Raw genomic sequence first — 17,926 nt, 5'->3', positions numbered from 1 at the left:
AATTCCCACATTGCTGGTGACCTGCAAACCCTGAGCCTATCAAGTACCACCAGTTTCATTTCCTACCCTTATGAACGCACAAGGTAAATGAAAGTAACTTGTGTGGTGTTCAGTGTGTCTTCTCCACAAGACGTGGGCTTCCAGTTTAATGTTCAATAACCAGAGAGAATAAATCTATGAGGATTTAAGATTACGCTCAAGGGAAAACCCTCCTGAGCCAATGGAAATGCTGATGTGCAAGGTCTGGAGTGATTACATAATCATCTAATTAAGACAGAAACTTACTCCTATAAATGGTACCATTCCTGTTTGATTTAAAATGAGACACAGCCAACTACATTTTGATCAAGACTCATTTATGCAACATCAAAATAGCACTAGCTTCCTTCTACATAAAAGGAAAAAAGGGCTGAGTGACACCTCCGCAAGATTCTTATTTCACCCCAATCCACAGAGTAATGCAAGTGATTAAAAATGAAACAATGTGTAAGTGAAAACCGCCTCTTTTGGCCTTAACTCACACACTCTTAGAAATATGAAATTTAGAAATATTACGTACATATAAAAATGTGCTGCTGACTTTTAAAAATAGCTTACATTTTGAATATCTGTTTTTATTATGCAATATTTCACCTGCAAAAGCAGATACATCCCCAAAAAGGATGTTACACAAGCTACAGTATCAAAGATTTACATTTGTACAGTTTCAGCTCCACTGCCTTGATACAATTTCACATGACATACCTAGTACTCAAATAAAACGGGCAGAATAGTTTACCAGAATATCCACATTTTTGTTCCATTTACAGAAAGGAGTAGAAAAGCATTCAGAATTCCTACATGCTCACGTGCACGCCTCAGCCATCCACACACATCATTAGAATCGGAGCAGAACAAGTAGTTTGATAACACACTGCTGGGAAAGGTGGGGCTCAGATTTATGTAAGAACATGCTATAAAGAAGGAATAAATTACTTCTACTGCAGCTTTTAAAACAATTCTACTATTTTTGAACGCTGTAAGAATCAGCATAGCATCATATTCAGAGTCCTGCTACAGAAAGAAATGGCATCACGTGGAGAAACATAAAAAATGTATAATCTACTGCTGTACATTTATTTAGTTACAAATCAAACTGATGAAATGTCTGCACTTACAGTCACATTTCTAACATAAAACAGAAGCAGCATGCCAAAAGAAAGAATACTGTCTTTACAAAACTGCTCAAAAATTCATTTGCACCATGATTGTCACGATAAAGCAAGAGGCTACAGCATTTGGTCTTCCAGCACCCCAAAATGTTGGGGTGGCCTTGTTAGACAGTTTAAAAGTAGATTTATGAGTATTTTTTAACCTGTCATTAACCATAGCCTACACAGGTGGTGAGCAAAGAGATTATCTAAAAATATGTTTTGCATTACTTTTTTTTCTGTCACAAACCTTGAGATGAAAATGTGATTAAAAAAAGATTAGAAAAATCCTGGTTACCACAGGGGTTTTAAAGTTTCCAATATTAATGTTCTTACTAAGGCTTCTACTTTCTGCTACCTCTTCCCAGAAGCACTTGGAGTAATACTACTAAAGCTTACATTTCAAACTATTCTCCAATTTCGTATCCTATTCCTCATATAGTTCCAAGGCTGACCCCCACCCCACAAGCAAAACAGCTGTTCTACCGTCCAAGATATGACGGTAAATAAGGAAAAAAGAAATACTTGCAGCTGTGCCCCTCTTCGCCCATTCTTCCGCTGCAATTTCAGGAAACAAGAACAATTAAAGAGGGACGACTCCTGCCAATATGCACAAAGTAGTTAAGAATACAAAATGGATTATACCAGTAGTGTATGTGTGTATATATATAGCTTGCAACACTACACAATTTTGAGTGCAGAGTGGTCACACCACATTTAGCAGAAGCAGGTAAATTTTGCCATCTTTATGTAAATAGTCAACTGATCTGACTAGACTTACGGAAAACAAGTATTTTTACAAATTAAGTATTTCTAATCAACACAAACGTAAAGAGTTCTCCCATATCAGATGAACTGCTTAAAATAAATATTCAACTTTACATAATTATTTAACACTAATATCAACTTTAGTGGTCAAAATTACAACTCACAGGTAGAGCCTTGATAAAGGTATGTTCCAACAGGTTATTAAAATAGCAAATAGTTCCATTCACTCTTATTTTTTGGTCCTGGACATCCACCGAAAAAAATCCCACGTGAATGGTAACAGAAAACAAACTCTTCCAGTGGTTATGTAAAAGAATATAAAAAGAATCAGAGTAGGAATCTACTATTTTTTTTTCTACTGCAATTAGTGCACAGTTCTAAACACCATTATTTACAAATTAACAGCATAAAAATGTTACTGGTTGCATGATTAAGGACATTGTTTCATATGATAAAGGGGGCTTATATGGATGTAAATAGCACTAGCTGCTTCACTAAAAATATACCTTTAAAATTTACTTATTGTTTTATTCATCTAAGGGAAATTAGCATGACTATCTATGCTAACATTTACTGCTCTATTTTTTGATTCTTGGTTTTATCTTCAGATAATAATTCTCTGTCTCCTCTTATACTCTGGTATCACCCCACCCTTAGACACGCCTGCTTGAATTTTAGCTAACAAGATATCTGTGTATTTGAATTCTTTTACTAATTCTGATTAATATTACCTTGACAATAATGCAAAGAGACAGACAAAAGCAAAGCAATAAACAAAAGCCCTGAAAAAAACAGACATAAATCACCATTTCTTTCAAATTTGCTAAATCAAGTTGATAATTATCCTGTCATTTACAGCACACCCTTTGCAAATCAGGCAACAGTGGTAATTGAGGAAATTAATTAAGCTAACTTTAATTTCATTTTGCATTTTACATTAGCTTAGCAAGTTAAGGTGACAAATAACAAAGACGATAATAAAGTTCCACCTACGTGAATTCTTCTGAGTATTCTCAGTGCCTCCGGGAGATGACATGGCAGTAAGAAATAAGCAAGTAAAAAGAAACCCAGCACTGGTCAAGTGAAAGCTCCAGTTACCAAGCAGCCCCAGTGATGTGCATCTTCACTGATGCAGAACAAAGACCTTTGCCAGAAGGCTGCTTTTTCAAAGCAGTGGTACCGCGACGGGCAGTTTCCGATGGGCCACTCGCACGCAGATGCGGCTGCACACACATGGATACTTCAACTCAGCGCCTCCCCAGAACCTGAGCACAAGCTCCCAGCAGCTGGGCTCCACCAGAAACGCAGGCATGTATTTGGGAAGATACCACACGCTGCTGAACCAAGGGGTGCTGCAGAGACTGAAATCTTCCCAGCGGGATGTAATCTGATGACACGCAGCTACAGCATGTGTTTATTTGGCAGAGAGCTGGAAGCGTCTGAAAATGATTCAGGAGCAAGGGGAAAGGTACAGAAGGGTTCTGAATCCTTTTTATATTAGGCACTGTTCACAAGGCTCACCCCTTAAAGTGCCTTTCCTTACCACGGCTTAGCTCAGATACCCCACAAACCAGATTACAGACTATTCTTACTTCACACATAAAATATTGAAAGCCTTGGATGTGATTTTTACAATAAATTAGAACAGTATTCTCTACTGAAAACTGAATTTTCTGTATTACATATCCAGGCTACATTTTCATCAAAAACCAAAATAAAAAACCTTATGCAGTTGAGGAAAAAAATACAGCAACAGCATATGACTGAGAATCTTTGGCTCTGGTGATGCTGCAGTTACACAACAGTGCATTTATGTTCAAAAACTGTAAGGCATTCCTCAGAATTGGGAACACTGGCACACGTTGCCGCTTCAGTTTAGGAGGGTGCGCAGCGCCGCTGGAAACCAGGATAGCCATAGCAATTCCTTTCTTTTACTTAAAAAGATCACATTTTGCAAACATTCTCTGTGCCAATTATCAAAATACACAGTAGGGACAAAAGGCAATTATATAACAAATACTTCCCCAATCGACATCATTAAAAGTAAAAATACCCAGAACGTTTGGCCTACCAAACTCGGGTTTATTCATCTGGTGAAAATAACACCAAAAATATCTACGTGAAAGATTAAAAGAATGATAATAATCCTGAGATAATCCTGCCCTCAGTCTGGACTTCGGTAATTAAAGGATGAATTCCCGTTAGAGCTGTAGACAGAACTGGCCTCTATTTTTTTCCACATCATTCACTTAAGCATTAGAGACAATTAAAATATTATACCTTTAAATATGTTATTTTCTACATAAACTGAGTATGACAGGACCTACGTTCCCATGAAATTGTTTCCTATTATCTACACAGATTGCTATTCACCCTGGCAATGGCTGAAGGAAATCCCTATTGTTACCCCGGCCTCCTCCACTCCTCACAAAACCAAGATTTTTCAAGGCTGATTCCAGCACAGAGTAAACTTCTACCACAGCCAACAGGAGTGCAACTGCACACCCATGATGCATCCTATTTTAAGCTGCAGTGATGCCAGATTTGTTGTGATACATCTGACCTCTGAAAGGGCTTTTGACTTAGGGCAATACTAGATTATAAAGAGTAGGAATCAAGGAAAAAAAAGAGAGAACTACATAAATGCATCACTATTAAAAATTTGTTGGGAGGATAGACCAGTCCCCTCAAATTCAATACAAAGAAAAGTGGAGAGGGCATGGGGGTGTCTCATGAAATAAAACCCAAAAGATTCTCTAAAAATATATGCAGATTAAGCAGAATTTAATAGAAAGGAGGGTTCCTGCTCTTCATTCTTACCCAGTCAGAACTAGCATTGAAAAAAACAACTGATAAACAGAAGGTTTCAGAAGAATTGGTAACATTAGCACTCTATGGGTTATGCTAATTCATTTTCTGAATAGTGCTTTCAGGTGACAGCCATCACCCAAAATCCTGAAATCTAATTGAGCATGGAGGCTACAAACTGCACTATTGAATCTGCAACATAAAAAGTTACATTATAGCCAAACACACCACAGCCAAAAAAAATAAAAATAAATAAATAAAAAGGCATTTAAAGCATTAAACCAGAAGTAGCTTGGAGTAGAAGTGACAAAACCAAAACTTATCTTTGATCAGCCAAGTTACAATAGCACACACTATCTATTCCAAGGAAATCTGACTATCTAGTTTGCCCATAAATAATCTGAAGTCTCTTCATAGCAGCCTTTTGAGACTTCCTTTAGAAACCCTACTCCCTGTTTACAGCTTTGAAAATTCAGGCCTTTTTCCAATACATAACCACCTTAGTTATGAAGGCCATTTTATCACTAAGATCCACCCAAGGCTGTATTGACACTACCAAAATAAGCCCTGTTTTCACCTCTCCAGTTGAGAGCTACTAAAAAAATTGGCAAAACAAAAATAATTCCTCATCATATCAAATTATTAAGAGTTGGGGGTTTTCAGCCTGAAGAAAAGATGATTTCAAAGAGATCTCACAGTGGCCTTAAGGGGGCTTATAGAAAGGAGGCAGAGGGATTATTTTTATGGGTGGATAGGACAAGGGGCAATGGATTTAAAATGAAAGAGTGCAGGCTTAGCTTAGACATTATGAAGAAATTCTTCACTCAGTGGGTGGTGAGGTACTGGCACAGATAGGCCAGAGAAGTTATGGATGCCTCATCCCTGGAAGTGTTTGAGGCTGGATGGGGCTCTGAGCAACCTGGTCTAGTGAGTGGCACCCCAGCCATGGCAGAGGGCTTGGAACTAGATGATCTTTAAGGTGCCTTTCAGCTCAAACCATTATATATTGAGTTAGTTGACAGTGCAGCCCTCCTTTGGACAAACCACAATGGAAACCGGCTTTCTGATGTAGTAATCAAAGGCAGAATTGTAGATAATTTTATTTCTACAACTGAAATACACCAATCCTCCCCTTTTTTTTTCCTCCTCCAATGAAATGTAAATTCTATTTCTTGTATAGAAAATATTTTCTGTCCTGAAGGCTTGGTGCTTATCAACATATTAGATTAATTTATTTCCAATCATCTGCAAAATAAATACATACACAAGATATTACCCATTGTAGTCTGCTTCACTCCCAGTCTTATTTAATCCAGCAAACATTTTGCTGCCTTGGCAAAGGCAGCTAATACATTTTCAATTATACCTCATGTTCAGTTTGTGTTGTCAATTGAGAACAAAGTCACATTCAGAGGGTCAGTAAGAGGCAAGCAATTGCTTTGGTATTGTAATTGTATTACCCCAGAAAACTGAAAACTTCCACTGTTCCTGGGTATGTATTCATAGACAGGACAAGTTCTCAAAGTACACCATTAAGTTTGATAACTTGGCCAAACAGATTCAGACGTGCATCTCAGCACCATCCACCTGTGGGCTCCTACATACGTTTCAGTGTTAGTAATATCTGCCCAGATATATAAAGATTTACTGGAGAGAACTGAAACCAGTGAAAGACCAAGAGTGAACTTCCTTAAATTCCTCTGTTTACAAAGATTTTAAAACAAAATCACTAATTTTTAAAAGGCTTTTAAAATTTTAAAATTTTATGGATTTTAAGGCCATATCATTCTAAAGAAGGCAAAAAATGAGCAAAATAGAAAAAACAGAAGATACAAAAATCTAGATACTGACCTAGAAACTGTAAAAACATGTCCCAAGAGTTAAAGAGATGCAAGAGTCTGCAAACTTGAAAACATAAAAAGCAAAATCAAAAGCAAGGTAGCTAGAAGGACACTTCTGAATCTTGTTTCCTCCTCCATCTGTCTCACCCTAATACACTAAAGTATCAGTAGGTAAGTAGTTAAACTTATTTGCCTTTCACTCACCAGAAGTGCCCAAGTCTCAAATCTTTCAGGTCCCTAGAGAATGGTAATCATATATAAGAGTCTTGGTCAATTTTTGCCACAGACAATACAGAACATCCAAAGTTGCAAGGCTCTCCTTCCACAGCCTGCATGGGAAAGAAGCTAGTAAAACACAGTACTAACTAGAAATCTATCAGGTTATTTTCAGCTCATAGCAAAATAATGAGGAAACCCTATGATATCTGAATATAAACCTGAAATTTTAATTACACTTCAGCTTTATTACAAAAGAATTAAGCAATCCTTCCCCAACTATTTTGTGGTATGACAAAGCAAGAGTTGTCTGTGCTACAAAGTTTAAACACTGAAGTTTTGGACCACAGTAATGTTTAAGTAATTGAACTCCATGTGGCTGGAATTAATTTCTACCACAATCAACTTACTCTTCCTCAGAAGAAACATACAGGATTATGTGCCCAAACTGACAGCTCAACTTCAAGAGCAGCTACGTCATTAAATGTATGAGCTTTGTCAACCATGAGCTGTAAAGACCTTCACTGCATATTGCTCACGCATCTGGAAGGCAACATGACGAGTAGGGAAAAGGAGTTTTATTTTGACAGCCATCAGAAGACACCATGATAAAGAGGATCCCAAGACTGGATGACAAAAAAAAAAAAAAAAAAAAAAAAAAAAAAAAAAAAAAAAAAAAAAAAAAAAAATCAGTTTGACATGCTATTTGCTAAAGTGAGTAATTTCAGAAAATGGAGAACAAAGAGATGAAGACTGCTCCAAATATTGTGTGCTCCTAGAAGTGGGAACAGTGAAAGTGAGGAAATTAAAGTTTGGATATAAATATATTTAAGCTCCTGATAAAAGATCTGGAAAACTGCAATTTCAACAGCACCATCTTAGATGCAAGAATAGGGATGACAAAAAAAAAAAAAAAAATCTGCATATCAAATGTAACCCAATGACTTAACCTTGAAGGCAAAAGCAAGAAAAAACACCTCTTTACTTCAGAGGTCAGGTTCTCAAGGAATATTTTGATAATGCTCTTAAAACTTATCAGGCCTTGTTTGGGAAAGACCTCTGACTCAAAAGGCTGAAAATATTTTGTTGTATTGTAAACAGAAGTGCTGAAAATGGTCATATGACCTGTTTCTCTGAGCTTGAACGAAACTAATCCTGTTAAAGCCTAGAAATATGCATGACTCAGTAGCCAAAGCCATGTGCATATCTGCCCTTGCAAAGATGCTGCCACCTTTCATTGTCCAAAAGTGCTGTGTTGCTGATCTCTAAACAGCCTCTAGTGCTTTAGGGTTTTTTTCCAGAAATGAGCTCAAAACAATGCATCCTGAGCTTTTAATAAAAAGGGACTTTTACAAACAATTTTAAAATTTATCATGTATATAGTTCCTATTTGGATAAATCAGAAGCTCAACAGCCTATGTTATCAACATTGTGCAATTCTAGTACTTTAATTTTTTTTTTCCTACTCTCTCACTGCTCATTACCTATCCCATTATCTGCTCCACTCTTCCATCCTCTAATGAGATTAAGAGTATTCTGTAACTATTTACTATGCAATCTGGGCTGCTCTAGAACTAAAGGAATGTTAATTCAAAAAAGAAAAAAACAAATTAAAAAATGGTACTATGTGCCTAGAAGGATGATGGAATGATTTGATATCTCAGTGCACTCCTAAATGCACTAGGTTTCAAGTATCAGGAGCAAATAACCAAATATACGATATCTAATTTCCAGTTTCTCAGCTGTAAAATGAAAAATGATACCTCTCTAAATGATGCAAGAGCACAACCCATCAAATACTAAAATCAAAACCACACACAAATATAAACTAAAATAAACTACTATTGCAAGAAATTGCCAAGATTCAGAACAGAACACTTTTTTTAGCATCTTTATGAGTCTCAGCCAAGACAGGAGAGCACAGAGCATAAGCCAGTTCCTATAAGCAGTTCTCCCAAGACTGAAACTGGTGCACACTACGAAGAAACTTGCAGGCTACTCCACATGGCATAACAACATCTCCATTCATAAATCCATCACCTTTTGTAACAAAGACCTCTGAAAGTAAAAAAAATAATAAAGTACTAAAAAAGGATAAGGAACTGGACAACCTTTGAGATGTTCTATCCTAACACTTCAGGTACACAAATGCCAGTGCTGCAGCAATGTCAATAAAGACATCACACACTCCTTCCCTGCCTACTTCAGAGAGAGATGCTTAGCACAAAAAAGCAGGAAAGGTTCTAACCTTCATTTTCTCAGCATCACAGATTATTAAACAATAATTAATTTCAATTATTCTGTAATAGAAAACATTTGTGGTTGAAAGAAGAGAGACTGGAAAGGTTTGTCCTGCCCCTGCACACGGTACACTGCAGGAGCAGCAAACAACAAAGGAGAATGTCTGGCCCTATAAAAATAAGTCTTAAAGCAAAAAGAATAGTAAAATCTATTCCTCACAATAAAATGGAGTACAATCTGCAATACCAACATGAAAATGGCAGAAGCAAATTCTAAAACATTGACAAATACAAAAATAATTCATAATTTCTTAAAGTAGTATTCATAATTTCGAGCTCCTTTAAAGTACTAACATCAATGAGCAAGAGAGTTTGTGGATTCTCGACACTCCAACACTGCAAACCGGCACATACACATTCCTTGTTAGGGCCTCTTCTGGATGACACCTGGTGTGGGCCTGGTATTCGTGGGTCTGAAGAGACTTTAGTCTGCTAGCAGGTGCTAACCTTTTTCCAAGGGAAAACTTCTCAAGAAAGCTTCTTCTCAAAACACTCTTGGCAAAACAACTATCCCTTCTCAAAACAATCTTTCCCCAGGTGGTGTTTTGCTGTTTCTCTGGTTTCACCAATGGGATTAGAGAGGTGTCGTTCCTATTCACCAACCATGTTAAGTCTGTATCAGAACACCTTATAAAAGGTGGTAAGAATTAGACAATAAAGCCTTCTATACTCTTTGCCTTCTGAAATATTTAGAGTTTCTCATCTTTCTTTCGTGTCCTACAATGACAACCTGGCATCTTCAAAGAATACACTTGAAAGATCAATGAATTAACACTTTGTACCTTGGCACACAACATTGGGAAGTTGTAAATGAAACCGGAAAGAATTCCATTTCTTAGTTGTGTAGATTTTGCTTCAACATTAAAGTAAATAAATACTAGGTACATACAAGAGCACTTAAAATGTTTTTAAGGTTACAGACATTTGAAGATTTCACAAATTTACACACTACACCTCTGTATCTATTTGTATTTACACATCCACAAAACTACAGGGAAGTAATGTTTTAAAACAGAGCTGAGAGATCTGTGAAGCTACCCAGTGGCCTTGTGAGTCACATCTGCACTCTCAGGGTCGGTGTCAACATAAGATTTGCATTTTTTCTGTATTCATTGTGTAATTGATGAGATGCATCACAGAATGCAAGTTTCCAGTGCTCTGCTATTTTGAATCTGAGACTAAACCATTCAGTTTCTCAATTCCAGTAAAACCTACTTTCTATCCTGAGCACTCATCACTGGTGAACGTGAGAGTTGCATCTGGACACTGAAAAAAGTGCATACAACACTCTTTTAACCCTTCTAGCAAACACATTGAAGGATTTTTTTTTTGGTAATTTAATGCCTGCATATTCAGATAGAACAATCTTGTATCTTTATGAAAGATATTTTTATGCAAGACATTTACCATCCTTATATCCTGGAAGCTATTACTTTTTAGCATATGGTATTCAAACTCATAAATAACAAGTTACTATTATAAAAAATGGCATTTCAGGTTTTCCCACTGGAACAGATTTTAATGTACAACGATCTCAAGTGCAAATGCATTGAAAGATGCAAGAGTATAGGAAAGTATTTCAAAGAGCACTTCCTTCCTAGACCCTGCACTGGGTATTTCATGAACAGAATGTTGAGGAAGACATTTCACTCTGGACAATTATGCAAAGATAAATTAGTTGAGGATGTAGTCTACACTTGCAGTATTAAAATGCAAAGAACCATCTACTCAACTACCTAACATTTCATTTGGAACCAACTTCTGGCTTCTTTCACTTTTTAGAGTAGTGTAAGGCTGTTAACTTAGGACACACTGCTTGTCCTTGCTGCTGCCTCTTCCTCTCTTCCTTCCTCTGTGACAGGATTCTTATGGACATCCAGCGAGTTATCTCAGCATGCTTTATCAACCAGAACTAAAGCCAACCAAGTGACAGATCATTTTTCCCAAAATCTAGTGAGCCCTGGAAGCAGCCCAAAACAGAAAACTCAAATAGCAGCCCCAAGTTAGACTGGGCAAAGCTGTCCTAGAACTGAAACATCTGCTATTATGTAATGAATCCTTCACAACTAGGAATCTCCTACACCCCCTAATTCCAGCTGATGAAAGATATGCCAGATACTAATGTAAGGTCCAAAAGGCCAGAAAAAGCCAATATAACAAATACCTCTACTTCACAATTCAGGCTGACAACAAATTTCCAAGACCTGAGAACTTAGTAAGTCAGTACCCAAGAGCATTTCCTCCAAGCACGGATTTTCAATTGTGCACCCGGATTTTTAGCAGTTTAATCCAAATTTCCTGAGAAATGTCAGGAAAAACAGTAAACATTGTTGCCAAAATCAAAACACAGAATCTACAGTTTATTTTAAACCTCCTTGTTGTCATCTTCTAGAAAGGAATTAGACTTGCTTAACAAGACCATTTAAAAAATTTTCTTAGCTATTACTCCCCTTCTCTTCTGTCAGGTACAAGCTTGTCCATCAGTTCACTGTACAAAAACCCACACAAATTAGGCTGAGAGATGTTTAATATCCATTTCTCACAATTCATCTCTCTATGCTTATGTAACCTTCTCTTGGCTACCAAGATAAGTCTTTCATAACCAGTATTGGAAATCTGTATGCCTCTGTATCCATTACAGAACCAGTTGCTTGGTTTGGTATAAATTTCAAGGTCACACACAGCTAGCATGTTCCTCTTCAATCAAAATAAATGTCTTTGTAAAATACTTACTGTCAAATAACATTAAAGTCTCTGTTAAAGTAACAAGGAGCCAAGAGATAAATTACTTTGGAAACCACTCTCCTAGCTTCCAGAAACTCACTTTAAACACTTGATCAATACAAACAGAAAACCAGGATTCACAGCTCTCACAAGCACCAGGTACTAAAAAGTTGCAGCCTTGCTTTGAATCAAAAGGAGCCTGGCATTATCTTCCGTTTTGTATTGAGTTGCTCTATGTTGAAAGCTGTCAAATCAATCAGCAAAAGGGCTGGTTTGGTAAGTTACAGAAAAAGTGACATTTTACATAATCTGTGTTGCTTATCTATTGCTGTAACTGTTGTTTTCCTTTTGTAGCATTACAAAGATGAGATAGTAATGAACTGAAAGGCAAAGGAATGCACCTCATAGAAATTTCCATCCCTCCTTCAATTTCAAGAGACAACTGATTGACATAAGTCAATGCACCTGACTTCATTCTCATAATCACCAGTCACATCCTGTCCAAAGCAAGAGATAATAGCAGTTCTCAAGCTGATCAAACATTAAGACCAGTAGGCAGAGTAAGCCACAGTTTAGGATTTCCTGAAAATGGGACTGTGTTCTAACTACATACCAGAGACAAAGCAATGAGAGTTTCCAGACTTTACATCATATATTGGACAAATATTTGTATATATCATCGAGTATCTCCAACAAGTCAAGCTACAAAAATTAAAATTTGCACAACACCGTGAAAATTCCCTGGAAACAGCTAGACAAAAATCTAACATGTTAACAGTCTGCAACACATGCCAAAAATATATCTGTGCTAGAAAAGACTAGTTGAAGACAAAGCCCTTAACTACAAAAATTGAACACCAAGGGAAAGGCTTGAATTAGATAAGGAATATCTGAAACCTAGGTAAGACAACAAAAAATATCTGTGTTCTCCCCACACTTAGGACACTCCCAAAGAAAACAGTAGCAAGAACAGGTAAAATGAAAGATACACAGCCTGCTGGGTCAACATAAAATTAACATTGTCAAACGGAGAAGGGCAAAAGTTCCTTCGCAGTTTCACTTAATACACAAATTACCATAACTCTTACAAATATTCAAGTAGAAATTAAAAATAGAATTTACCTTTGAATGTCTCCAGTTCCTTCCTGTTGGAGAAGAGCAGAATTAAAAAAAAAAATAATTAGAAATACCACATGTAGAACTACAGAATTTATTTTACAGGCTTTAAAACTCACTAGAAGACAAAAATCAAAGAATTTGATTGTCCCCATACATAATGGTAATATTACTACATGTGTTTATCTAATGCAAACAAAATCAACTTGTTTATAAATTAGGCCACCACCTCTTTATAAACATGTACAATTATACAAATGTTGCACATTTATATCTAGCTACATAATTTCCAGATACACTGCTCCAAAAATAACCAAGACTTCTTCTTAAGGCTTTAGTTACTAAAGCATCCTTTGCTTAGCAGAGATCTACCAATTTCCAGCACAGTGAATAACAATTTGTGTCCCATTTCCACCAATGCTATTCAAAAACATTTTGGCAACACCGAAGGAGAAAAATTTGACATCACTCAGTTAAAACAGGGATACAGGAAAGGAGACACACAGTTCCTCAGAGGAGAGGATTTTCAAGTATGGAATATGACAGATAACCCATAGTACTCATGTACCAGCAAGCTAGGAAATTAAGTAAAAGATAATAAGATCTTTTTTGTCTTCATACCAGGCCACTTTCCACTTTTAGTAGCTATGCAAGTGTGAATGCAGATGCTATAAAACAAAGAGAAATATTTTCTGCTTCAAAGAAATTGCAAAATGCTCCAATTGTCATTACTACAAGGTAGTGATCCATCAGGAATTTAAAGGCTAAAGAAGAGTCGATGTAATAACTGAGATAAGGCAGAATGCTGGCCTTACAAAACACTCATTTACATAAAACATTTTTTCTGTCTGCGCCTCGCAAAATGCCTAGTTAAATTCTGAATTTTGAAGCAAAATTGACTGTAAGAAAAATAAAGAATGAATTCACAGTTGTCCAGATAAACTATTCTATTCTCTATCCACAGACTAACACATTCTTTAGTCACCTACCAGAGACACTGTTTCACAATACAGATGCTGTACCATAATAACTCCTTCTACCCCCTAACAGATGATGCAATTCAGCATTTATTCTTGCATCAAGAACAGACAAAACTCACTCAAAGCTGAAACAATTTATTTCTCTAAGGAGGATAAAGTAATCTAAAAGAAGGAGAATGCATTTACCTCTACATTTTCAGAGAACATCCCGCTTTTGTCACCAAATGTCAAATACAAGTCTTTGAAAGAATGGGTGCTTTACCAGGAAATAAGCTAGAGTGTGATTCACAGAAAAGAATTCTATTAGTTGCAGCTTCCTGTGAGTATTTATTTCCTTTCCTGCTGCACCTTCATCCCTTTCCCAAGCTAGTTTCTCCCTTTTATACAAGGGAAAAAAGCTATTTTACAATACCTGTGATTTGCAGGTTCATAACGCAAAAATTTTTTCTTACCCTGTATACTCTAAATAGAGTTACAAAATTCTTAAACACTCTCAGAAGTTGCCCTCCTTATTTTTTAATAATGGCACAGTAGTTGAGGAAACAACAATCACAGGAAATGCTCCTTTTCCATGGACTGTAACAAAACCATACTGGAGGAAACATCTTGTGAAAGTAAGAGGGGGAAAAACTACATTACTTGCACCTAAAATCAGGAGATTTTATGACACTTGTCTGCAAGAGGAGAGACAAAACAATTACTGCTATTGTGCTGAAAGAGGTTAGTGAACAAGATGGTAATACAGTAAGCAAGTATCAATCACTCATTTTGTCTAAATCCCCAGAATTTTCCTTTTCAAAATCCATCAATATTTTTAGGGTTGAGATGCACTAAGATGTTGTCCCTATATCTATATACATAATTACCATTCATTAAGAAAGCTGGAAATTAATATTTGACAAAAACTTTTCTCCTTCTGAAAAATTAAAAGTATCTATGATTAGCATAGAGTAAAAATACAGATTTGAAATTTAAGGATCTCTACTTCCTAGTATCCTCATACCAATTCAGACTCAAAGACCGAAGATTTTTTGTTTTACAAAGCATGAATTAATCGTATCTTGCCGTTTCTCACAAAACTTTCAATAAAACTATTTAGAAATACATACTAAAATGTTGTTGTGTATTATTTGGGTTTATATTGTATTCCACTTTGATACTGGGTTTTGTAATGGTTTCTTCTGTACCCCCTGTTCCCCTGGAAAATGTATCATCCCGAGGTTTGTCCCTGCTCCTTTTCCCCACTCATTCTCCCACACTGGAATGTAATCCATCTCTGCTCCCCTCCCACCTTATCCCTGATTGGGTAGGGGCTTGTCCCTGCCTCTAGCCCCTTCCCCCGGATAAAAGCCAGGAAAAGCACGGATCGGTCTCTTGGCTGGGGGACAGGAACCGGGCTCCTGACCCAGGTGGGGGCAGGGCCACAGAAGACTGAATAAAGCCCTGATTTCCCCCAGATCAAGTGCAGACCTTCCTCTGCCATCGACAGAGACCTGCTCTCTCTAAAGGAAAAGGTTCACAGCCGCTCTGGGATCTTTGCGGCCCTGAGGAAAAAATCCTTCCAACTGTGGTTTGTCTCTCAAGCTAGCTGAGGCAAAAACGGAGCCAGGGCTCCAAGAGAGAGAGGCTGCCACACTGAAATACATGCTTATTGAAACCATGTTCAGCATCAGGAGCATGGAAGACTTTTTTTAATTAAGTCAAATTATCAAAAAAAACCTTGGAAGTTTAAAAATTTTAATCCTTAATCTCATTTATCAGTTGCTTTGGTAAGAACATGACACTAAACTGAGAAGTGGAAAAGAAACTGACTTGTGATGACATTGGAAAAACAGATGGCTTAAGAGCATATCAGTACATTTTCTAGTTGGGTAATTAAGACCTGGCACATAGATGCACAGAGAAAAATGTATAATAGAGTATATTACTTCTCTCCTTTACAAGTAAATAAATGTTTTTGTATTTACTGATTAACTGACAGAAAGAAGATACCTCCTATGTCTTCTCTAAGAGTCTAGAGACAAAAAGTCATCTGCAGAATACACTGACCTCACATTAAGAACTGAGCTTCATGTTCGGAACAATGTAAAGAAACAGCAATTTGTGAGAGTAATTAAAATGAAAAAGATTAAATTGAAAGCAGTTTCTGAAAAGTGGCCTTCAAAGAAAGGTTAAACGACAAGCAGGAAGAAACAAGGCAATTGAAAGTGCTCCATAGAGAAATGCACAAGGATTTTAAAGTTTTCACCCAAAAGAACATTCATGCACCCTACAGATGGACGAGATAACCCTTTCTACTACTATTAGAAGGAAAACTCGCCTGCCTTGCCACTGGCCTCACTACACACGAAGGCTCTTGGAGAAGCCCAGCGTGGGCTGCTCAGCATCTGTCCAGAATTAAAGGAGCTCCCATGCTGAGTCTGACCACTGATCAATACAACTACCTGGCATCTGACTATATCCTCTTCAGCTACTAAATTTTAGGTTACAGACAACAAACCTGGCTTGTTACTCATATAAGAATACATTTTACCCTTTCATAGTTAACAGTAAGCTTTCAGAAGAAAGGACTGAATTAGGAGGCACATTATAATATAAATAGCTCTTTTCAGTGAAAAGACTGAAATTCAGCACCTCTGAGCAAGAAAAAAAGGCTAAAATAACAGGCTAAAGTCTAACATAATCAGACTATAAAGGCATGGAGACGTTTCAAAAGTAAGCTTGTTCTGTATGCAGAGCAATTTACAAACCCCAAGTTCTTTCCTGAGAGCCAAGAGACTCCTACACTGAAGTTATGTCCATGAAAACTACCTGGCCACACATACAGGCAATAATGTTAATCCCTGCCTTCCCAGTTGCTTGTTTTCATAAAATAGATGGGGGGGGGGGGTGGAGTGGGCACTTAATTACTGTGTGAAACTCTATACACATCAAACTCAAGTTACCAGCTTTTACGGTAACTGGAATGATGCTGTTCTAATGATGATGCTGTCAGTGGTCTTGAATTCTTCATATAAAGAGAAGCTGAGATTCATGGCTTGTGGTGAGAAAATGTAATTGTGGAGACAAAAGGTGAAACAAATCATCTACAATAGATGACTTGTCCCACAGGGTAGAGTTACAATCTAGTTAGAAGGCAGATAAAAATTCCCAAGGATCTTTCCATTCCCTCAGGCTTTTCATTGCATTGTTGGATTAACCCTGCTCTAGCCACTGAACAGATGAGATGGACTACAGACTGTGCTGGTATCACCGAAGAACAAAAATTAATCTAGAAAACAGAATAGGAGGACCAGGAGGCATAACTATCCTGCTTTAAGTTACTGATATCAAAGGGAATTTAATTTGTTCAGCAACAGTAAGAAAATAAACCTCAGGTTCTACTGTATTTTGCAATGGACTGTAACACAAAGATCAATTTCCTAAGCATAACTAAACATCAAGGAATCTAGTTAAATACCTAGGAGACTACAGAAACACCACACTCCTTACAAAAATGTTACCAGCCAGAACTGACAGGTTTGTATTTCATCAAGAAGAAAATAAGCAGATAAGAAAGCAACAAAGTCCTAAGTTAATGTTAGGAACAATTTTATAACACAAGCTCTAAAAGTAAGTCAGTACCTACTACACATATATAAACAAAAGTCAATATTGAAACAGCATATGAATGCTAGAAATTGAAGATTTAATTTGAAAGATTTTACAATTATATCTGTTAATAAATGTTTAGTTGTAAGTACTATTTACAAAAAATATCATTGAAGAAAGTATAGATGCTTATCAGCAAATGAATCTAAAGATATTTATGACATGTAACACAATCCAACCCAGAAACTGAGAAATGTTGCATTTCCTCTGTTATGTCTGATACAGTTTTCAAAATTACATATTAAAAAAAAATTTAAAATTCTTCCATAACCTGACTCAAGCTTTAGTAAGCTAAAAAGCCACGAGATCTCTCCTCTGGGACTTTCCTCTGG

At 36.8% G+C, this 17,926-nt stretch overlaps 1 protein-coding gene across 1 annotated transcript in view; it reads right to left on the bottom strand.

Moving 5' to 3' along the window:
• The window catches only part of DTNBP1 (dystrobrevin binding protein 1), a 63,946-nt gene that overhangs the window by 22,653 nt on the left and 23,367 nt on the right, over nucleotides 1-17,926 (bottom strand). The window contains exon 7 of the mRNA XM_040079578.2: nucleotides 12,970-12,992. Coding sequence (XP_039935512.1) covers nucleotides 12,970-12,992 — 23 coding nt within the window. The remainder of the gene's footprint in view (nucleotides 1-12,969; nucleotides 12,993-17,926) is intronic.

This window comes from Hirundo rustica, chromosome 1 (genome assembly GCF_015227805.2).
Source record: "Hirundo rustica isolate bHirRus1 chromosome 1, bHirRus1.pri.v3, whole genome shotgun sequence".
NCBI classification, from domain to species: Eukaryota; Metazoa; Chordata; class Aves; order Passeriformes; family Hirundinidae; genus Hirundo; species Hirundo rustica.
This window is presented reverse-complemented; position numbering and strand designations above follow the sequence as displayed.